Raw genomic sequence first — 25,331 nt, forward strand, 5'->3', positions numbered from 1 at the left:
AGCTGTGGCTATGGCACTCAGGATCGCATATCCGTACTCAAACCATAAAATGTATGTTGTAACTCAAGTATATACAAGTTTTGTAGGGCAACCTTCCTAGCAAGTTAACAAATCATTTTTATATCATTAAATGGAAACAAATTCATTTAGAACAAAGTTCAATACTAACACAAGGAAAATGCTTCTTAAAATCATTTTTATAGATGGGTTGATTAATTTAAATAATATTATAATCAAATTATTCCCAACCATTTTTTTTGTAAAATTCTCCATGTTTCGGATGACATAACTTATTTATTTTACCCACGGCACCAACAGTAAACGTCACCTCTTCTGATAACTGACAGAATTTGTGACCGGTGTTTTTTCCTTTTTTCCCTTTTCTGTCCGCCATTATGCCGAAAACAATTTATAGCCAATTCGAGTTTATATCGCCGCGTGATGTGCTCGGGATCGAGACCTTGAAGCAAAGGTTCCCAGTGGGGGCGGTACGACGCTGGAAAAGTCTTCTGGGGAGTACTAGAAACCCTAGGAAATGAAAAGGAGGTCTAGGAACTGGGCAATTTTTATTCGTCTCCTTTCGCTTTTATGTTACATTCTGGCATTTTCATTCCACTCGTCAACGAGGAAATTTGGTTGGAGACCTTTGATTTAGACTGATTTCCTTCGTCTAATTTACAATTGAGATAACACTGCATCTACCAAATACCATCTCCCATATCGGTTTATGCAAACAAACACACGGCATAATTACATATTTCAAAGATATATCGGCTGTTCAGGAAAAAAAAATATAAAAACATAAATCCTGATAACACTTATGTAAGTTATGTATTGGAGTCAAATATCAACAACCTATCATAAAAAGAGTGTAGTTACCCTGAAAAACCCTCACTAAGCAAATTTTACATGAAATACAAGAAACGCTATACATACTATTATATTATTTAAATAATTATTTTTATACCTTTTGGCAAGGTACCGATGGTAGTTATAATTTTAGCATGATATTTTTTAAATCCAGCTGTAAAATTAAAATTAAAATGTTTTTTTTTTTAATTTTCCCCTTTCCCTAAAGCCAGTAGTGCGTGCATCGCCCAATTTCATTAAATCAATATATCGCGTGACGTAATAGCGTTGCGTTTGCGACGCGTTTGTTCAAATAAACGGGCGTGTGCGTCCAGGCTAACTGGAGTACCCTATCTACCAATGCGTACCGATAAGGAAAGAAAGATAAAAAAATAGTACCGATAAAAATCTAATCTTTTAAAATATATGTTTAGCTTTTCGTCATATATGTAGTAATATTATATGTTATTTTTGTGAAATTATTACGTAACATTCTAGTTAAACAACGATACGAATCGATATGTCGATTTCACACGAGGGGTCACGAAGCGAATCGGATCCATTGTTTCCAATTATTATATAAGAATACCTGTTTCGCTTCAACGCGTAACACGGTTTGGGAAGGTATTCGATACTTTTTTCAGTTTATATTTCAAGCTTAAGTTTTTTATATCAAATTGTCGAATATAGGAGCTAAAAATAGACAATGCGCTACCAAATTTGACCATTCATTTATATTGTTTATTATTAATTATTATTTAAATCATTTGCGCTATTTAAATCTTTTAGTCTGCTTTCATAGGGTTTTTGAGAGCCAAATAAAATACCATTTTTTTTACAAATAAGTATGTAATTTTAATTTTAATAAGTGTAATATTACTTAAAAGTAATATTACTTTTGTAATAAGTGGCAAACGATTGGCGTGATTAATTTAAAGCGATCAAATCCAAAAAGTAAAAAATATATATATTTTCATTTTTTAACTCCTAACCTTTTAATAACACTTGTCTTTTCAAAACCATATAATTATTTTGAATAAAAACTAATTGTTAGTGCCAAAATTGTGTTTAAAGGAAAAGATCAATTACGTAAAATGCTACCTGGTTTTAGAGAAAATTAAGTCGCTATAGGCGAGTGTTTTTGCCTAGAATTTTCACTCGTGAATTACATGAAACTATAGTAACTTTAAACATTAAGAGTAAATCCACTCACGAGTAGGCATAGGCTATAAAACTTAAAAAGTTGAAGCCTGAATAGGGTCATGATAAGCGGTGTTGCATAAGCCGTAGCTAGATTTCAGAGTCGCTTGGACGTTAGGTAATTCAAAAAAAGTTGCTTTATAATTATAAACACACACACACAATACACACACACACACACACACACAAATACACACACACACACACACACACACACACACACACACACACACACACACACACACACACACACACACACACACACACACACACACACACACACACACACACACACACACACACACACACACACACTCACACACACACACACACACACACACTCTCACACACACCCTCTCACACACTTCACATGTGTACATTTTCTCTCATAAATACGATTTCATTTGCTAGATCTACACTAAATATTTTGTACTGATCTTTATGTTTCTGTGGTTAACTGTAATTGGCTTGTTTAACGTATATCTTTCAATGTTTTGTTTTACATATGTTATTGTTGTTAATCCAAATAAAAAAATATAAAAAAAGACAGAGTGCTGTGGAACACACACACACACACACACACACACATACACACACACATTTGTTCACTGAAACGCAGATAGAGTGCGCGCAATATAATAAAATATATAATTTGACATCTGTCACCTTAATTCCTTCACCTTTTCATCTCCTCTTTGCCGTCGCAATATGATCCACTTTTCATTAAGTGTGTAGGTGTAGGTACTCCCGGAGAACATCAAGAGTGGAAGTGGAGTTGGGGTAATCCTAATGGTTTCAGTGCATTAAGCGACGATTTATCTCCTTTTTTCGGGCGAGATTTCTTCTAATCATTTTAAATTGCGAATTAGGACCAACGTTTTAGTGACCAAAGGACGGATTTTTTAATCATTAAGCCCTCGAATTTATATTTTCACCATCAAAATGAAGAAAAGTGGGCTTTATATTCCTTTTAATGTAACGAAAACAAACTGGATTGTTTATTTTTGTATAATTATCATTTAATTAGTATGTACGCATTCAGTTAACACATAATTAAATATGAAAATGAAACACTTGTTTATTAATGTAAACACGACTAGTTTCGAGAACTGCTTCTCATCAACCTATGAAAATCCAATATTTGTATTTTTCAACAGTTTCTATTTTCACCTGTTGTTGAGAGCATCCGTAATTTTTAAACTAGTCGTGTTTTCATTAAAAATGGTATTTAAAATACAAGGTTTTATTTTTATGTTTAAATCATTATGTTGTTCGTCCAAGTAGATGCCAAATAAATAAATTAGTAAATACATAAATTAAAGCATAAAATTTCAATATATCGCTCACTCCTTTCAAGAACGTCATAAATAAAAAACTTTATTCTTCAGGAAAACGTTTTTAAAGTTATAAAATTTAATAAAATGTTTTAAAAATAAATATCAAGCCACTTACTGAACTTTTTACTGTGCAACAGATCTTTTTAAGTAAAACCTGATGGATTTTTCTCCATTTGAAAAATATTTAGTATATTTAAAAAAAATTAAACAATACCTTTTCTTCAAAATGCAAAAGCAACACTTTCTGCCCTAATGCGGGTAAATATTTTGTTAAAAATGTGTATCTTTTGCTGGGATATAGTACATTATCTGGGCATTCCGAAAACATGCACAACTGAAAATTGACGATTTTTGATTTATGACGTTCTTGAAAGGAGTGAGCGATATGAGTAAAAGTTATTTAATTAAAAGTATTACTATTTATCAGTTAGTATCTATCCTTGGTACCCTAGATGTCCATAATTTTCAATTTTTCAATTTTTCAATTTGAAATTCAATTTATTTATTTATAATTAACATACGCATTACAAACTTAAATTCAAAGCGTATACATTAACAAAAATATAAAATAAGCAAGAATACTATTGCTAAATGCGTAGAAGAATTCCGCTTCGGAATCATATCATATCATCGTATCCTTTGACCCACTCCTTTTTCCACCTCAACTCCTTACCTGATCCTACTCCCTTCCCATTATTGATTGCATCAATCAATTACTTCAACGTTTAATAAATACACAATATTGTAATTACTTTATCAATTATACTGCAATTCATTATGATTTATGTTTTTATTTTCAAATAGTCCCATAAGTCAAAAAATCTTTATTAATATCACTAGTCCATTTTAGATAGATTAAAAGATATTGCTTCATAGCAATAAATCCACCAATGTACATTCAATATGTATAAGTTTAATAAAGAAATAATAATTTTATTCGGTCGTCTGACTTAGGTATAGAATTATTCAATTTAGTTGATATAAAATTGAAAAAATTAAATCTCTATTTCTTTCTAAAGTCCATTAACATTTATATCGTCGTGCCCTACGTAAAGTGTTCTAACTACATTTTTGTCAATTGTGAGATATTTTGTGTATGTTATCAACTGACCGTTATCTACAATACAAATATAAACAAACAAAAATATATATAAAATAAATTACGCCTAGTTTTCAGGCGTATATAAGACGCTATCTACATCGAATTTTTTAAATACACTGAACTCCTAAAACGCTAACTACTTAATTTTGACAAAGCATAAAGTTTAAAAATGATTTAAAACATTATTTTATCGTGTTTTTTAATGTATAATACTAGTTTAGAATTTCAGATAAAACCGTTAATTATTTTTTTCAAATACTTTGAAAAAATCTTCTATGCTCTCTCCTGTAAAGTAACAGATGTGCAGATAGATTGCTTTACGTAGGGGCTGTCGATATTATGATATGACTTTAACTGATGGCTTTAGCTTGGGAGGGTTTAGAATCCCTAACTTGTATCAAATATTTTTTATCTTTTTTTTAAATAGTACCGTCTTCTACATCGGTTGGTTCCCAACATGTGAGTTATCTGAGCGAGTTTTCTTTTAAATACCAAAGGAGAAGTAGATAAGCCGTACCACCAAAGATGTTTGAGAACCACTGTTTGACATTGTTCTCCTACATACATACGATTCAATTCAATCAAGTTTAATCCACTTCTTTCATATATTTCTTACTATAATCACTGGTCTCACAATCCTTTTTTCTTCTTCTTTAGACTGTTTAATAGATTGAATCCTTTTATTCATTTCTGTGGATGTCTAGACACATTTGTAATAACCTAATGGATTCTGGATATTTTTATATCCACAATAATGCTTATAAATACTAGTTATTATAGCTTTGGCTCATCTCAGTCCCTCATATCCCGAAGCAAATCTCGAATTTGGACTCGTAGGATTAAAAAAAAACATTTTACATATCGCTCACTCCTTTCAAAAACGTCATAAATCAAAATACTTGATTTTTCAGGAGAACGATTTTAAAGTTTAAAAATATAACACAATGTATTCAAAATAAATATCAAGACACTTATTGAACTTTTTACCGAGCAACAGATCTTTTTAGGTAAAACTAGAAGGTTTTTTCTCCATTTGAAAAATATTTCATTTATTTATAAAAATAATCAAACAATACATTTTCTTCAAAATGCAAAAACATTTTCTGCCCTGTAGCGGGTAAATATTAAGTTAAAAATATGCCGTTTTTGCTGGGATATAGTACATTTTCTGGGCATTCCGAAAACATGCACAACAGAAAATTGACGATTTTTTATTTATGACGTTCTTGAAAAGAGTGAGCGATATCGTGGATGTACTGTCAAAAAACGTTAACTCGAAAATATGTAATTTTGACTAATGATGCAGTATTATAAAGTTTTCAACGTTCTATAAACTGGAAAAATACTCTGAATAGTTTGAAATGTCATAATTATGTGTTTTTAAAAGTAAATTCAACTTAAAATTTAATAGCGGGTATTTTGTTCAAGCTAAAAAAAGCTTTAAATAGCAGGGATTGTTCAAACAGGCATTTTAGAGTGAACGTTTTTTGCCAGTATACCCACGATATTATAAGTCACATATCGCTCACTCATTTTAAGAACATCATAAATGAAAATTCGTCAATTTTCAGTTGTGCATGTTTTCGGAATGCCCAGAAAATGTACTATATTCCAGCAAAAGGGGCATATTTTTAACTTAATATTTACCCGCTACAGGGCAGAGAGTGTTGTTTTTGCATTTTGAAGAAAAGGGATTGTTTAATAATTTTTTTAACAAACTAAATATTTTTCAAATGGAGAAAAAACCTTCAGGTATTACCTAAAAAGATCTGTTGCACAGTAAAAAGTTCAATAAGTGGCTTGATATTTATTTTTAATACATTGTATTATATTTTTAAACTTTAAAAACGTTCTCCTGAAAAATCAAGTTTTTTGATTTATAACGTTCTTGAAAGGAGTAAGCGAAAAATCAAGTTTTTTGATGTATAACGTTCTTGAAAGGAGTGAGCGATATATAATATTCACGATGAGTAATTTCCATTACCCATTGTGAAATCTTTGAGAATCTTTGCAAATGTAGGATTGCATAGGTAGCTCTTTGAGCTTCATGCCTCGACAATAATCTAATCGCGGTGACGTGATCAGGCCGCGAACGGAGACGTGTGTTAGCTAATCTCGGATTTTTTAAATATTTTTTTTTAAAAATACAAACAAAATATTCTCCAAACCCTTATCCTCACCCGATGGTGCATAGGACACTGCATCACATAAACACAGTGTTGCCTTGATCGTCAACACGTGAAGGGTAGTTGATCAGCCCTCCGCTTCAGGTACCAGTTCAGGATAATATTGAACAAATAAGAGAGTGAAAAAATCACCTATATTTATTTGACCCTCCCTGGGAAACGAACCCTGGACCTCCAGTACGGTAGCCTAGCGTGCTGACAATTTCTCTACGGAGGGGCTCAAGAAAAATACAAATATTCAATAAAATGTAAACATTAGTTTTTTTTGTAATTAGGTACCTACATATATTTCTCTTTTTTTTTACAGGCGTCAGCGATTCGTTAATGAATCTCTACAATGGATACAGGATATTTATCAAAAGAAAAATTGGCAGGATTCGAAACATACAAGGTAGGTTTTTTTAATGGTGTATTTTGTTGACTTACAAAATACAGTGGAACCTCTCATAACGAGTAATTCGCATAACGAGTAAAAAAAGTGAAAAACTTGCTCATTTAACGAGCGACACTTCGCATAACGAGTTAAAGAGAAAGGGCAAGTCCCCTTTTTACACAGTGACCACACATTATTGTAAATATTTAAAAATATTTTCTTTAAAACCACCTATCGACAAAGTTGACAATGGAGAGTGTTTCATTATCATGCGACAAAGTCAATAACGATTATAACATACAAAATTATTTCTACCAAGAAAACGAGTATGCAAACAATTTTTATCTTAAATTACATTTTTTTATATAAAAATGCAATCATCGGTACAACACGCTGCCCACTGCTCAGTCAACGTACAGTCTGAAGCGAATTAACGCGGCGTGACGTCGTTTTCCCTGTTTTTGTGACATTATCGTGCTTCTTTTATTATCCGATTCACATCAGGACGCTAATTTTAAACCCATTTTCCGCTCAGGCTTTTAATTGCATTTTTTGTCGCTTATAATATGATATCCTTTTATATTTACTCTTAAAATTGCGCAATGGGTAAACGCGACGTAGATTTTCGTGGGTATTTCATTCACCACAAACTTCTGACTTACTATGTTTTGCAACATTTTGCTTAATAAAAAGCTTGCCTCATCCCACCATAGATGTCCCTAGTGAAGTCTATTTAATTCAAAGACTGTTTAATCAATATATCTAGAATTTCCAAGATTTTGAATAGTGTGGTTGTCAATCATGGATAGAATTGGTGAATGTTACACGTGTGTAAAGTGATCACTTAAATCAGCCTATGACGGTCGTAAGCCCTGTAAATTTTCATGTTCCCAGACTTTCATGTTCTCCTTCATCTTTGTTGAGAAGTCCAAAAATATTATATTTTCTACATTGATAATATTATTAACTTTGTGGTATGGTAATGTAACACTCTAGCGGTTTCGGAATAACCATTCCATCATCAAGTCAACTACAGACTAAAAAAATCTTCCTTTTTTAATTGTATTTTTTTAGATTATAAGTAAAACTGTGCAAAAAATCAGAATTCAGTGAATCGAATTCGATAAACGTACTACTGTTAAAAAATTGTCATTTATTTCATATCTCAACAAAGATGAAGAATAATATGGAAGTCTTGGTTTTTATAGGGCTTACGACCTGTCATAGGCTAGTTTGAGTGATCACCCTATATACGTGTTACATTCACCATTCTACCCATGATTAACAATCAATTCAAATGCAACATTGTGTCAGAATTTCAAAGCAATCGGTGAATTACTTTAGGAGATCTAAGATTTTGATCAAACGAAATTTTTCATTGAAGTATGTATGATTCCAAATTTCGGTTTACACTAGTGCTTAGCTAAATAATGATAAAAAATTTGAATTATTATTATTTTGCCATTTTTTATCTCGTATTTTAAAAAGTCTAATTTACTATGAAAATAGGATATTGTTTATTTAATTATTTTATTTCATTTCCAGTATAACTCAGTGGACACGTCCGTACTAAGCGTATATGTTATGCACCCATTTTGGAATTGGTGTGTCCAAGTAAGTAACTAACTACCTCAATATTTTAACTGAATTTAATTAATTTATCTCAATTACACTTCAGTCACTTTTATCTGAAAAAAAAAGTAGAAGATTTGTCAGCCTCCATAGTGTAATGGTCAGCACGCTCGGCTACCGTTCCGGAGGTCCCGGGTTCGATTCCCAGGGGGGGTCAAATATAATTTAATAAATATAAGTGATTTTTTCACTGTAATATTTATTCAATACTACCCTGGACTGGTACCTGAAGCGGAAGGCTGATCACCTTTCCTTCATGTGTAAACGATCGAGATAACACTGTGTTTATATGAAGCAGTTCCCTATGCACCATTGGGGTGCGGATAAAGGTTTTGTTATATTATATATTATTATCTGAAAATTTGTTTAATAATAGATAGGTATGTTTTAATCTGCTTGGTTTACTTCCCTTTTCCAAATATTTTTTAACTTCAAAAAATCAATTACATGGATTTTTGCAATTTGAAAAATCTGTATTTTTATTCTCGCATGTCATAAAAAAATTAATTCTTGTTTCGATTTTTTTTTAAGTTCTCACCAAAGTCAGTAGGTGCCTTTATTTATTGTATCTATTATATCGTGGTTATACACGAGAAAGTGACCAAGTGCATTTTTTGCAAAAACGTGATCATTGACTATTTGATATCTTACTAGTTTAATATTGTATTATTAAAATTGAACCTCAAGCTGAGACTGAACGAGAATAGGATTGAACTTTTTTTAAATTTAAGTTTACTTTTTGAAACAATAGAAATTCAAAAAAATATAATTAATAATAAACCCATAATTAACAATATGACAATGACTTAAGCCTCCCCCCAATAGTCTATGTTTTCATCGATAAAAAATAGAAAATTAGGAATAAAAAAATGTATGAAACAGATCCTTCAAACTTCAACGTCGTAAAGACACAACTCTTATATATAGACTTAGCTTCACAAATGGTGTTAGCTTCACAAATGGTGTTTGAAAATGATGCAGAATTCATCGAAGCATGTATCATGATAGATTTTAAGAAAAAGTGGTAATTGCTAAGTGTAACTTAAATTAAAAATGGATAGATTTTACCTTAATGTGACCGAATGAATTTTTACCGAATGAATTTATGAACTTTTTTTTTTTTTAATTACAGAAGTCGTAATGTATTTTTGTGCATAATCTGAGAATATCTTTTATTGTAACTGACCGTACATTTACTCTTTATTAATTATTTTGTTGTTTAACAGTTTTGTCCAAAATGGGTGGCAGCAAATGTGTTGACATTTACCGGCTTCCTACTGACTGTGATGAATTTCTTGATATTCTCGTGGTATGACTACGGGTTTTACGGGAACAGCGACATTAACTCTCCGGACGACTATGTCCCCAGCTGGGCATGGGCGCTGACTTCCATCAGCCTGTTCTTGGCCTACACTTTGGGTAAGTAAGTACATTATCATTATTTCTTCTGGACTTTCTAAATACTAATACATGATTGCATGTGTTATTTTATGCATTAACAAAATAATGGGTGACATGGATCATACTAGCCATTTCTGTAACCATTGTCTATAGATCAATTTATTATGGATACATAACCTTTATTTGTTAGTAATGACAGTCATCATCACCTTTTTCAGCTGGATTCTTGTTTAGTTTTCACGATTTTTTTTCAGGACTTTTCAGCATCATAAGAGCGGGGGTAGGGGTTTGCTCTTAATTTTTAGAACGATATTTTTAATAACTTTTATACTTATCATCATCCACTGATATCGTTTAACTTTGGTGCAAACCTAAACAAAATATGTAATTATTTGGTGCCAATTTAAACAAAAAGTGTCATTATTTGGTGCTAATCTAAACCAAAGGTTTTAGTTTTTGTACTGACATTTCTTGGTGGAACTGCATTTTATATTTATTTGTTTTATTTTATTTATTCGGGAATTGTATTCGGGAATTGCAATAATAAACATTACATTACATTAACAAAAAATAGTTACATTAAAAAAAAAAGCCAATTAAACGATTCCACATTTATGTTATAAAACTATTAAAAAATACTCAAATAACTATGTAATTTTTTCCTCATGAATATTATTTGACCAGCAACCGGGTTTTATCATAACCGAAATCATCAGACTGGTGATGTTGGTTACGACAAAACCCGGTTGCTGGTCAAATAAAATTCACGTCGAAAAAATTACTTAGTTGTTATTTTTTTATAAACAAAAGGTGTTATTAAATCCTAAATATTTTAATAAATCCAAATCTTCGTATGCACACAAATACTGTTAACTTCCTAGGAACTGTTATCAAGATATGATAAATTCAAGAAAGATTTGTTTTCAATTGGTCTAGGTGTTAGTGGTGTGTTTTTCACATTTACCTTCCCTATTCTCACTTTCCTACCTGCAGATAAGCCTCTAAAAATAGGGGCTTTGCGGGTTATACTTTTAAAAATAAAATTAAAACATTCTTTGTTTGTGTTCCCAGATGGGATGGACGGCAAGCAGGCTCGCAAGACCCGTACCAGCGGTCCACTGGGCGAACTGTTCGACCACGGGCTGGACTCGTACACGGCGGTGCTCATCCCCACCTGCATGTACAGCATCTTCGGCAGAAACGCCATCACGCCGCTGCGGATGTATTTTGTCATCTGGAATATCTGCCTCAACTTCTACCTGACCCACTGGGAGAAGTACAACACGGGCGTCATGTTCCTGCCGTGGGGATACGACTTCACCATGATAGTAATTATTCGTCTACCATTTATAGATTTAGCATTTAATTTGTAGAACTCCATTTATTTTATGTATTAAATGTTATATCAAATACTCATTTTTTGAGTCTACTAAGCTGTATTTTATTGTTTATAAAAACATTTGTTTGAAAATGCCATAACTAGGCGAAGCAATTGTTACTAAATTGATTTTTATATGTTTTGTTAAACGGTCAGGTTGTGGTCCTGTGGTTAGTGTCGCGGACTCTTGAATCAGAGTTTCTCGGTTTGAACCCACCCAACCACAAATTGATACCTATTTCTTATAATGAGCCGCTTAGGCTAACAGAAATAGTATGAAATTGAAGTATTTTTGTAAATAATAAAAACACAAACATTTCTCTTTTTTTTAAATAAAATAAAACACAACTTAGTAGACTTAAAAAAATCAGTGTTTGATTTAACATTCAATACATTTGTCTACCAACTGAACAGCGTATTAAACCTTTACATTATTTTTTAAATATCTCAATGGAGAAGAATATAGAAGTCTGGACATTTACAAGGCTTACGACCGTCGTAAGCCCTGTAAATGCCCAGACTTAATAATAATCTTCTTCTTCTTCAACCCTTATCCGGACCCCAATGGTGCATAGGGCACTGCATCTTATAAATGCAGTTTTATCTTGATCACCAACACATGAAGGAAAGGTGATCAGCCCTCCGCTTCAGGACCGGTCCAGGGTAATATTGAATAAATATTAGATCACTTATATTTATTTGACCCCCCCCCTCTGGGAATCAAACCTGGGACCTCCAGAACGGTAGCCAAGTGTGCTCACCATAACACTACGGAGGCAGACAGTAATAATAATGATAATAAATTTGGATAACTTATTTTGAACGTTTTTCATAAATTACTACCTCAAGGGCGCTTCTAATACATATTTTTCTTCCTCTATGTAAGGATATCAAAAAATAATGTAAAAAAATAACTCGTAATTTAAGATGATTCAGTATCAGTATTCAGATAACAAGTATTTGAACACACTCAAAATGTGGTATTTTACCCTTTGCTCGTACCACCATACGAACAACAACAAAAAATAAACCTTTGCGAATTTGCCCGTACCTGGTAATGGCACTCCGGTGAAGAAATAGCTTACACTGATTATACCGTATTATTTCATAAGCTCTATGTATGTGTTTGGACTGTAGTGGACTCTGTACCCAATGTCAGTATTATTTCATATGTTTCGAACATATTGTGAGTATACTGGCAAAAAAAACCTTAACTACAAAATATGCTATTTCTACTTGATAATGCATATTTTAATGTTTTCAACGTTCTATAAACTGCCAAATTACACTAAGTTGTTTAAAATGTCATATATATGTGGTTTTGTAAGTAAATTCAACTTTTAGTTTAATAGCGGGTATTTTATTCAGGCTTAAAGCTCTAAATATGTAACAGGAATTATTCAAACAGGGATTTTAGATTTATGTATTAATTTTAAATCAAACACAGATTTTTTTGAGTCGAGGAAGTTTTATAAGGGATTTTAGAGTTAACATTTTTTGCCTGTATACCCACGATATCTTCATATCAAATATTTTAAATAAAAAGCCTGCCTTTTTCCAGATAAAATCTTTATTAAAAGTTATCAGTCAAACGGTTAAATACTGCCAGGGTCGTCAGGGCTCTTACGATTTTAATTGACATTATCACATTTTGACATTGACACAAATTGCCATTAAAAGTGCCAATTTTTTTATGATCTAATCATAATAGTTCATTTATGTTAACAAATATGCTTTACAACATTTTGAGTGTGTCCAAATACTTGTTCACAAAATCTGGATTATCTCCAATTACAGGAGTTATTTTCATATTATTTTTTGACATCTCATCAAAGAATGATGAGATGTCAAAAAATAATATAAAAATAACTCCTGTAATTGGAGATAATCCAGATTTTGTGAACAAGTATTTGGACACACTCAAAATGTTGTAAATAAATTATCTGGTCAAATTATAAGCTTAAATAATAAAAATGAAAATGGTATTTTCTGGCGTTTCTCATGTGTGTGATTATAATCCAGGATTCGGACCTCACATACTAATATAAGAGTTTCTGCTTAATAAAAAGCTTCTTTACATCTCACCAATAGATGTCTCTAGTGAAGTTCTAGTGATTCAAGAACAAGGTTTCTAAATTGGTTCATAACTTCCAAGAATTTGAGTAGTGTGGTTGTCAATAATGGGTAGAATTGGTGAATGTTACTCGTGTGTAAAGTGATCACTTAAACCAGCCGATGACGGTCGTCAGCCCCGTAAATGCCCAGACTTCCATATTCTTCTTTATCTTTGATGAGATGTCAAAAAATAATATAACAAATATGCTCATCATCAACCAATGAGAGGTATCATTATCGTCAAATATGACATCATTAGTATTACGGATATGAAAGGTTTCTTGCGGGGTTTAAAAATTAACAACTCCACTTACTAATATGAGACATACTTAATTTCTTAACTCTTCCTTTACGGTGCTAAAAACTTCCGTGTGCACCGGTGATATGTATTTTGTACACCATATGAAAATATGTTTTTAAAAATGGGAAAAATATGATTATTCCTAAATATTGCTTTTGTTGACAATAGATGAAGTTCAAATGTAATAATTTTGTAATGTTAGCTCTGATAAGTATCTGAAAACGAGAGAAAAAAATCGCAAACAGCCACAATAGCTGGCGTAGCGTCACGACCTACTGGCACTACTGGCGCAGTAAACACGTTACGACATGCGTGTATACATAAAGCACGCCAACAAACGCACACACAGAATTTGTGTATTGTTTGTGTATTGGTGATTTTATAAACTTTTATTTTACCAATGATTTATTTCCGTCGCCGCAAATGAATAACTTTATAGTTAAATATTTTCATGTCATACATAATTATCTTACGGAAGAGTAAAAAAATACTGAACCCGTATCTATTATATTTTATATTGATATTCTCATTTTATAAGTTGAGTTGTAAATACATATTACCGGAAGAAGAAGGTTATAATAAAGACTTCCGAATTGAATTTGTTAAAGCAATGCATACTGAAATATTCCAGGGTGTTGTCCTGATACTGCTGGTGACTGCACTAACAGGACCTAAAGCCTGGGACGTGCAACTGCCGGGCGGGATCACACCCGGGCTACTATTCGAGTTCACTCTCTACTTTTCGGCTGTGATTTCTAGTCAAACTGTTATCCTGTGGAACATTTACAAGTACGCATTTCATATATTTATTGAAAGGAATGTATGTTTGTCAAACATTTATCAATTATTAATATTTGACAAAAAAAAAGTAATTGTGTTAGTTCTCAACTCACCCAAGATTGGTTAGCTTTAAAAGTATTTAACGTTTTTATTAAGTTTAGTTACTAACACATTGTTGGCAGGCAGTTTTTTCATCGACCCCGACCCTAATTAGTATTCAATTTATTCAATAATAATTCATATATACATTGCAAACTAACATTTAAAGTGTATACATTAAAACATAAATTAGAAATTAAGCAAGAAGATTCTTGTTAAAGATGTAGAAGAATCCCGCTTTGGATCAATATCTGGCATAGCGGTACCTATATATTATTCAGCATAGTGGTAGCTCTTCATACGGGCATAACCATCGGCAGGCATTTTTTCACATTCCTATATATAGGAATGTGAAACAATGTTTGCCAACCCTTTCATAGGTAACTATAGGGGACATACAGACCAATGCTCTGGATAATTTCAGGATTATCTGTCATACCGCAAAACGATCAATAAAAATGCATAATCCAATACACATTACTTCTAGTCTCCAAACTATTGTAGCCAAGCATACCCTGGAGAAACTCGGTCCGGTAGAGCCAAGGATAATACCCGTACTCATTTAGAGATACCTCAGAAACATCTTTTGCAGTTTTTCTACCATAAGAGAGTACTTAAGTTCATGTGGTCCCCAAATCATCAAGCCACTCTCGAGTGATCTCCTCAATGTGATTGTCAAACGTCAGGGTGCTCACAAATAAGTATACTTATTAAGGTTGTATACTAATAACAAGTAACCGCAAACCCAACTCTGATCTGTAAAATGTTTTTTGGCGTCTCACACTGTACCTAAAGTAAGTAAATAGAACGCTAATAAGCGTCTCCCGCTCTCTACCAATAGTATGTTAAAGACATTCTTAAGCATTTCCCGCAAACAATGTGTTAAGCAATCTTGCAGGTACAGACATATTAACAGTGCAATAGAAATAATCTCATGGATGTTTATTTGATTATGAAAATAGCTCAATAATAAGAAAAATAACTCAAAACTGCCCTCTTTTAAAATAGTTACATTTAAATGTTTACAGTTGATGTATTTAAATTATGATTTAGCTATAAATACCTTAAAATAATCTGTTTTTTTAGTACTGATAAAATTATTATACATTAAATTTATAAAAACATACTAAGCAGTTAAGGGAGAAAAAAAACAACCATAAAAAACCTATAAAATCAAAAAAATTGTCTAAAAATTAGTGAATGTATTGTATGTTGACTTGACTAGCGAAAACATTTAGACAAAATTATCATGTATAAATAGACAGATCTTCATTATCTTAAAAATTATAAAACATGTCTAATATCAGACAATATTTAAACACATATTATGAAATCAGTACGGCTGGTAACTGGGACAGGTTCTGAATACTAAGTCGTCTGTTTACTCTTTTGAATTTTCATATGATTTAAAGATTTTCTTAAAATTATTATACATAAATTTACAATTGCATGTTTCAGGTCATACCGTGACAGAACTGGTAAAATGAGATGTTTTACAGAAGCAATGAGACCTCTCGTTCCTCTTGCCATATTCTTTGTAGTCAGTACACTCTGGGTGGTGTATTCACCTAACAATATTATCCACATAGATCCCAGAATATTTTACGTTCTAACAGGAACTATATTTTCCAACATAACGGTAAGTTCTCACTGTTTATCTGTGTATTAATTAACTCTTAAGTAGACTTATTTTTATTTTAGATATGATCAGTGAAGGCAAATGTTTGTAGTAAAATTTACAACTTTTTGAGTTATGTTTTGATGGTTGACGCTGTCAACTTGACAGCTCAAACTTAGCTTAAGCTTAGCTTGACCCTATTTAGTGATGAAATATCTCAGGCTTTAAAAAAGTTACCAAATTCATAATAAACACGTTGACTGCCAACTACGAGATAACTTGTAGATTGCATTCTTTGCTAGGACGCCGGCTATGAGTTATCTCTTACTGTGTTTACTTGCCATATTCGTGCAGATACGTTAAAATTTGTAGTATATCACTGCTAATATGAATAAGTCTAAATGTGAATAAGTGAATAAGTCTGGGACTCACTGCTTTACTCGACAAAAACCAAGTGTCGTCTCTTTAACGCCTGCTTCCTAACAGTGTTGCTGTACGGATGTGAGTCGTGGCATCTCACCAAAGCTCAAAGCAAGAAACTAGCAAGTTTTGAAAATAGATGCCTGAGGCGAATACTGGGTATAAAGACCTACCCGTGCTTGTTAGTACATGTGAGAGTGAGGTGCTACTAAAAAGTAAAATATCCTAGTTTAAAGTATATATCAACAATCAAAAAGTGCTTCAGCAGTAAGTGGAGAAGTTGTTTGCTAGTTTTATGTATAGTGCAACACTTATGGTGATCCATTTCTCACTTAAATTCAATATAAAACATTGTTTGTGAACACTTGTTTTTATTGTTACATGTTTAAACTAAAGTGACGTTTAACTCTTGTTGGTTGAAACTAACCATAACTAATAAACAACACATAAGCAATAAACTATAAAAACATAAACAGTAAAAACAATACATAAACAATAAAATTTAAAAACAATATTAAAAAATGGCTCATAGCAGAAAAGAATTCATGAAGACTCGAGCCTCAGAGAAAGCTTCGGCGCTGTCACCTCAACCTTTCTCAGCAGGTGTCGATGTGGCCAACGCTATTACCTCAATGCAGGTGGAACTAAAGAGAATAGGAGATGGATATGAAGAATTGAAGAACAACCTCGCACAAGAATCTAATAAATGGATTGCTTTTAGAGAATTGTTCGATGATTTGCGGAGCTTTATCAAAAACGAGCTGCAATCTTTCGAGAACCGCATTTCTTCCCTCGAAAAACTTGCCTCAGAAAAATCAGCTAAATTAAATAACACAGAAATTTTAGAAAAAGAAATCTGCTCCTTGAAAGAAAATGTCCACCTTCTTCAATCTGAACAACGGCAGCAAAATCAAAAAACGAGACTCCAAAATATCGAAATTATGGGTATGCCAGAATTAAAGAATGAAAACCTGGCAGATATAATAATAAAAATTGCAAAGCATGCTGATACACCAATATTGATCTCGGATATAGAATTTGCAACTCGTGTGCAGCCCATGGTCTCCGTCACTGGCCGGCCGCGCAACATTATAGCCAAGTTACGCACTGGGTTTCTTAAGGACAGCATATTATCCGGCCTGCGCAAATCACGAGGCGTTACCACAAACGATATAGGATTATCGGGTACTTCTAAACGACTGTTCGTCAACGAGCACCTGATACCTGAACATAAAATTCTATATAAATCCTGCAGGACGCTCGCGAGAGAGAAAGGATACTCCTATATATGGACAAAAAACTGTCGTATCTATGCAAGAAAATGCGACAAATCAGGCCTTATATCAATAACTTCAAAAGAGGATCTCAAGAAAATTACATAGTGATTACTGCCTTCCCACTCCTACAAACTCTAATTTATTCCTTACACACTTACACACTCTTACACATACAGAATCTTATTCCATATAAATACATCACACAACACACCTTATTCATATATCTTACAATGCTTGGTGCTCAAAAGCTTACAACGATTGTAATGGCAGCTCTGTGCTGGCTCTCCATCGGAGGCTCCCAAAAGATCAATATTTTATCACAATCATACCTCTCAATTAATTTCATTAATATTTTCAGTGTGTCAAACAGCAATTATGGCTGCAAGCAATCTTAAAATCTATCACGCCTTAAGTATATATTATCAAAATGTACGTGGTTTGAGAACCAAACTTCTTGAATTTTCACAAAATGTACTTAATAATGACTACGACATTATTGCGGTCACAGAGAGCTGGCTTACTGATAGTATATCTGATTCCGAAATAATAGACGAACGCTATGATCTGTTTCGTTGTGACCGTGATAAGACTGTAACTGGACATTCTCGTGGAGGTGGGGTCTTCATTGCAGTGCGACGTACACTTCGTGCCCAAATTAACGTTAACTTGAAGTGCGAGGCTGAATGCACTTGGATAACCATTCCTTCGGATAACTTTAACCATAATAGTCAACTTCACATATCATGTAGTTATATACCTGGAGGTCTCACTCATGCTTCTCAGTTACATAGTTTATGTGATTTGGTGGGCCAGCTCTCTGTAGACAAACCCAATGATCGGTTCTTGGTGATGGGAGATTTCAATTTACCACATATTGTCTGGGAACGAGATCCTGTCGCGTTATCCCTTATACCGCACGCTATAGGTAGTGCAGATTGTATACTGAGTGAGTGCATGTCATTGTCTGGATTGCATCAGTACAATAGCATAGTGAACTCAAATGGCAGGATTCTTGACTTAATGCTTAGCAACACGGAATTGAAAGTACATCGTAGTGATTTCACTTTTGTGAAGGAGGATTGTCATCATCCGGCACTAGCTGTGGAATTGAGTACACCAGTCACCCGATCTCTTCCCGAAGTGGGACGTGTTACGTACAACTTTAGACGCGCGCAATATGAATCTATTAACAATTCTCTGTCAACTATAAACTGGGAACATAAATTTACCAATTGTGAATGTGTAAACTCAGCGGTTGCAGAATTTTATTTGGTAATAAATAATGTTCTGGATGAATTTGCACCATCTAAAACTGTAAAAAACAACTCATATCCGCGTTGGTATAGTTTTTCGCTCATAAAAATAATCAAAGAAAAATCAAAATATCATAATAAGTGGAAAAAATTCAATAATCCACGTGACTATGATACATTTGTTTTGCTTCGGGCCAGACAAAAAAAAGTACAAAAAGAGTGTTTTCGTAAATTCATAATTGATTGTGAAAAAGCCATTATTGGCGACCCAAAATCATTCTGGTCTTATATCAAGGGTAAACGTAACTCTAATAACATTCCATTGAATATGCAGTATCAAAACCATATATCTAACAATGCCCAGGAAGTAGTTGACAACTTCTCAAGATATTTTAATTCAGTCTATACCCAAAGTAACTCGGTCGATAAGGCCTCTACTGATTCTACATTCTCTGAGCGTTTATGTAATGTTAAATCATCAATCTATGCCTCTCCTGATGACGTACTCAAAATTATTACTGAATTGGATGCTAGCAAAGGTGCTGGAAGTGATGATACTCCGCCTTTATTTGTTGTTAAATGTGCAAGTCAACTCGCTTTACCTCTTTCGATCTTGTTTAATCGCTCAATAAAAGATGGAGTCTTTCCTGATACCTGGAAGAGAGCACTCATCATCCCTATACATAAAAGTGGTGCCAAAAATAAAGTCGAAAATTATAGGCCTGTCTCAATCTTACCAGTATTTGGTAAAATTTTTGAATTGCTTGTTTACAATCACTTATTATCTGAAGTTGCTTTACACATTCCAAATGAGCAACACGGTTTTATGCGCAAAAGATCCGTAGTCTCTAACTTAGCCCTGTTCACGACAGATATTACTGAATATATGGCCGGAGGATTGCAAGCTGACGTGATATACACGGATTATTCTAAGGCATTTGACCGTGTTGATCATTTGTTAATTATAAAAAAATTGAAAGGAATTGGTATATGTAATGATCTTTTAGGTTGGTTAAGGTCTTATATAAGCAATAGAAGTCAAGCAGTCGTAGTTGGGGGTCATACTTCTGAGTTTTCATTGCTTCCTTCAGGCGTCCCCCAAGGTAGCCACCTAGGGCCACTTCTATTTAATATTTATGTACATGACATAGGTAATTGTTTTATTAACTGTAAATTCATAATGTATGCTGACGATATGAAGGTGTACTTAAACATTCGAGATACTAATGACTGTCATAGAATGCAAGAAGATCTAAATAGATTATCCGTGTACTGTAAAAATAATATGTTATCTCTTAATCCGGATAAATGTTTAAAGATTTCATTCAACAGAAAAAAAAACGCTATCAGTTACAATTACAACTTAAATAATACTAATATTAAATCTGTTTCAACAATTCGCGATCTAGGTGTAATACTCGATGAAAAATTAACTTTTAATCACCACATTGAGAGCATAACCGACAAAGCACTCAGAACACTTGGATTTTTATTACGCACAATTAAACCTTTTAATAAAACGATCACTCTTAAAACGGTATATTTTTCTTACGTGCGTAGTTTACTTGAATTTTCGTCGCCAATTTGGTCTCCTTCTCATAAAAATCACTCGGATAAAATTGAAAGAATACAAAAAAAATTCGTAAAAATCTTAAATCGTAAAGAACATATTTTTTTTGCCGACTACCGCGAAGCGTGCTCATTCCATAAAATCCAAACTCTTGCTGATAGACGTACGATAGCTGATATGGTTTTACTAGCTAATATCCTTTCTGATAATATAGATTCACCAGAACTGGTTACCCGCATCCATTTTAGGGTACCGCAAAGGCAAACGCGTTATAATCAACTTTTTCAAGTACCTAAATGTAACACTGATTTTGCCAGAAATACTACAATTAACCGCATTATGGATACTTATAATAAAATGTTTAATGACGTAGATATATTTGGGAAAAGCACTAATTCCATAAAAAATGACATAAGCAGGAAATTAGGTGAATGATTGATCGTTGCCGTTTGTTCAACAAGCCAACTGTTTAAATAGGTACTACACACACACACACACACACACACACACACACACACACACACACACACACACACACACACACACACACACACACACACACACACACACACAAACACAAACACACACACACACACTCACTCACCCCAACCAACATAAGAATAGCATTATCGGAGGATTTTTTGTAATTGGCCATAGTTTGGTAAATTAATGTTGTATAATATATTGTTTTGGCTGTAAAAATCCCAAATAAAATAAAATAAAAAATAAAAAATAAAATAAAGTGGTATGACTTCGTCAGGAATGACGATGTGAGGAGAAGAACTCAACAGCCCCTCATACTGGAAGTCCTGAAGGGAAGAAGGTGGATATGGTTGGGACATGTCCTTAGAATGCCACCTGAGGGCATCAACCCCTCGTGTCTCTTCTTCCAACCCCGAGGATTCCGGCGCCCCGGAAGGCCGCTGACGACCATTCACCGACTATACTCAGCGGAACTTCGAGACGCCGGACTGACCTGGGAGGAAGCCAAGGAGATGGCGCGTGACAGAGTGACTTGGAGACGACTCGTGTTGGCCATATGCTCCACCTAGGGAGCGAACATGGAAAGAAGAAGAAGAAGAATATGAATAAATGGCTTCTGGGAAGAGAACAAAAAATCAACGCATGAACAGAAATTTATTAATAAATGATCAGAAAATAATTATAATTATTAATAATGATAATTATAAACAATTAATTCAGAATCAAGAAGTAAAATAATGTTTTCAAGGTTCACTTTTTAGACTGGAATTCTGAAAATTGCCGTGGCAATCAACGTGTTAATTAAAACAATTTTCCAATAATGCACATAATATTGTTTACTCTTTTTGTTTATTTTTCAGTGTCGTCTAATTGTGTCACAAATGAGCAATACTAGATGTGAATTATTCAACCCACTTTTGTACCCGTTTTCCTTTTTGACCTTTATTGTACTAACGGTGCAAGTTCCTTTCTATGTTGAACTGTTGCTGCTCTACTCGGTAACTTTTCTTGCGACCCTCGCTCACATACACTATGGATCTAGTGTGGTAAGTGATCACAACTGTTATCTTCTAAGCCACCTTCTATAATTGACTATTTGTAACCTTATTAAACTGTATTTTAAATTCAAACATGAAGTCCTTAAATTTCACCTGATTGCATGCAATAAAATATTTGTAGTATCCAATGTGACAGCAATACCTTATGAAATACTTTCACCTAAGAACATTTTATCTACAAGTTAGCTTTAGAATTACGCATTTTTCTCTATGAAATTCCAGAATCCGAAATGTGTTTTGGTTAAATTTTTATACTTTAACTGTTCACTCGAAGATTTGAAAAAATCAAATAAGTTTTCCATAAACCAGAAAAATATTTAAGCGTCCATCGCAACAAAATAGAATGAATAAAGTCAAAGGCATAAATATTTATATCAGAACATTGTATAGGGTTAGGCATATATAATAATAATAAAATTATATGTTCTTTATTTCAAACTTTACCTGTGATTTATTGGCTTCGCAATATGAAAGTTTCATTTATTTTTGAAATTCATGCATTCCATATTCGCAGGAGGGTAGGGTCACTCATTGGCTGAGAGCGATCTCGATATTGGCAGTTTCGTTATTCACAATCTCTTCTAGGAATGTAACCCTCACCAATATCGAAGAATGACTATGATTTCTTGAATAATTGTTGATAATTTATTTTTCCAGGTGCGTGAAATGTGCAGACATTTTAAAATACGGTGCTTCCATATAAAAAGTGAATCATAGGCCACATGTTCCTCTTTTTTATAATTGAATAGTCGATGCTTTTCCAAAGACGTTTATATAATACTTTACATATAGCAAGACTCTAGCTCAATTTTTTTATTTAAGTGGAATCTCATGTGATGTTTACAATCTTCCATAATTGTGTTAACCTATACTTGTTTTAAGTAGCTTACTATATGTACTCGTGCCTAATATGTCTATCTTGCCTGGTGTAATTAAATCTTAACTTTGTTCAGAGTTCTTCTCCAAATGAATTACTTAAATTAAAATTCATTAGTAGCGGTAACTGATTTAATATCAAATGCGGGACTAAACCACGGACAATATGTAGATACGTAGTTTAACCTTTCCCTTCCGGTGTTAAAATGAAACGCGCGTCCCGGTGTTGGGTAGTCACTACACAATAAAAAATAGCGATTTTAAATTGGAAAAATACGTACATTCACAGCTAATCCCCTTAATTAATTATAAATGAAGTAAAAAATTATAATAACGTATATTTATTTGCTAAAAACATTGAAAAACAATCTGACAACTCTCACGAAACAAGCATAGGTCCGCTTTTGTCGGGAGCTGAAGAGCAACTGACCGCTACATAGAGAACATTGAGGTTTGAGCTCCTCACGCTTCACAGTGCATGTATGCAAGAGTGAGATGCGAATATACATAGTGTCGCGGTTCCCGCACACTCTTCACACGCTGTTTATATATATAATACGTCTGATGTACCCGATAAATTCTGATTATTATTTATATTATTATTTAAATCAATGCATAAATATGTTTTGGAGGAATACCTAATATCTTAGCCTTGTATTTATTATATTTATAGAGATATTATGGTTATTAGAAGTAATGTGTACTAGGTACACAACACCGGGAAGGGAAGGTTAACCACAAAAATTATAATATATTTTCATATTTTTATACTTTTTTTACAATGCAAATTACAAAACTTATGCACAATTGGTTTCTTTTTTTACTAAGATCATATGATGAAGAAACTATATGGACTGTTAAACAGTATTTTTAAGACCATAGTTAGATATTTTTAAGCTGTGTATCCACTACATCGCGAACGTGTAACACTCCGCGCATCTGAAAAGTCTTCGTTGGAGACTTTGTACTTTCAGCAACCACAAAAAAATACCCATCGCAGAGCTGATGAAAATAGATTGCTACACTAGTGCAATTGTGGAACTCTTCTTGTTCTTGAATATAGTGGATACGCAGTTTTAGAGGCTGAATGACAAATATGTTCACTACCTTATGACTGATCAACCTTTTATGACTACTTTTAGTTGACTTTAAAAACCACAAACTGCCATTTTTTTTATTTAAAAAAAAAATTGGTGAAAAACTGTTCTCCACAGTGCCAATAGTAAATTTCATAAAATATGAAGAAGAAAACTTTGCACACAAATGCTAGATCGATATTATGTTTACAATTGATGTTAATGATGTGAATGTAAAAATATTTTTCAATAATAGTATGTTTTATGCAATTTTATAACTGCACATTTACAGGTAAGGAGTTTATGGTTAAAGAACTATCAAGAATAGTAGTTCATGATCCCCCTTCATCAACTCCATGTTATTTATTGAAATATTAAAAATAAAGTATGGTTTATCTAGCAGAAATTTTATAATGGCAGCTATTTTTTGTATTTTCTATTTGTCCAATGATGTATTTGTTTTAATTGTCACTTAAATTCACTGAAATTCAATCAAACTTTTATTTAAAATAAAGAATATCTTTTGGAACATATTAGTTCATATGAACCAATTTAATAAATAAACATAATGTAATTACAAAACAAAATTTATTTAAAAAATATAATCATCAAATGTCAATTATATATGTATAATCTTCTAAAACAAAACACCTTCAGTCATTAGATAATTAGAGCACCCTTAGTTTCAATTCTTAGGGCTTTTTTTATTAATCCTTAATTAATTATTTATTAATCCTTTTCAGGGCATTGTTATTGCGGAATAAAATAATTATTCATAAAATTATTAAGCTCCATATGTCGCTCACTCCTTTCAAGAACGTCATAAATCAAAAAACTTGATTTTTCAGGAGAACGTTTTTTAAGTTTAAAAATATAATACAATGTATTAAAAGTACATATCAAGCCAATTATTGAACTTTTTAGTGTGCAACAGATCTTTTTAGGTA

At 32.9% G+C, this 25,331-nt stretch overlaps 1 protein-coding gene across 2 annotated transcripts in view; it reads left to right on the forward strand.

The window, feature by feature from the left end:
* Positions 1-24,545, forward strand: part of LOC148305914 (ethanolaminephosphotransferase 1) — a 30,632-nt gene extending 6,087 nt beyond the window's left edge. For both annotated transcript variants that reach the window (XM_088265906.1, XM_088265907.1), the window contains 8 exons: positions 6,982-7,065; positions 8,593-8,661; positions 9,906-10,098; positions 11,152-11,408; positions 14,506-14,663; positions 16,212-16,392; positions 22,235-22,420; positions 23,090-24,545. In XM_088265906.1, the coding sequence (XP_088122032.1) occupies positions 7,012-7,065; positions 8,593-8,661; positions 9,906-10,098; positions 11,152-11,408; positions 14,506-14,663; positions 16,212-16,392; positions 22,235-22,420; positions 23,090-23,149 (1,158 nt within the window). In that variant the 5' untranslated portion in view covers positions 6,982-7,011 and the 3' untranslated portion in view covers positions 23,150-24,545. The remainder of the gene's footprint in view (positions 1-6,981; positions 7,066-8,592; positions 8,662-9,905; positions 10,099-11,151; positions 11,409-14,505; positions 14,664-16,211; positions 16,393-22,234; positions 22,421-23,089) is intronic.
* The last annotated feature ends 786 nt before the right edge of the window (positions 24,546-25,331 follow it).

Source organism: Brachycentrus maculatus, unplaced genomic scaffold (genome assembly GCF_059751285.1).
Source record: "Brachycentrus maculatus isolate JH-2025_06_01 unplaced genomic scaffold, ASM5975128v1 h1tg000258l, whole genome shotgun sequence".
Classification (NCBI taxonomy): Eukaryota; Metazoa; Arthropoda; class Insecta; order Trichoptera; family Brachycentridae; genus Brachycentrus; species Brachycentrus maculatus.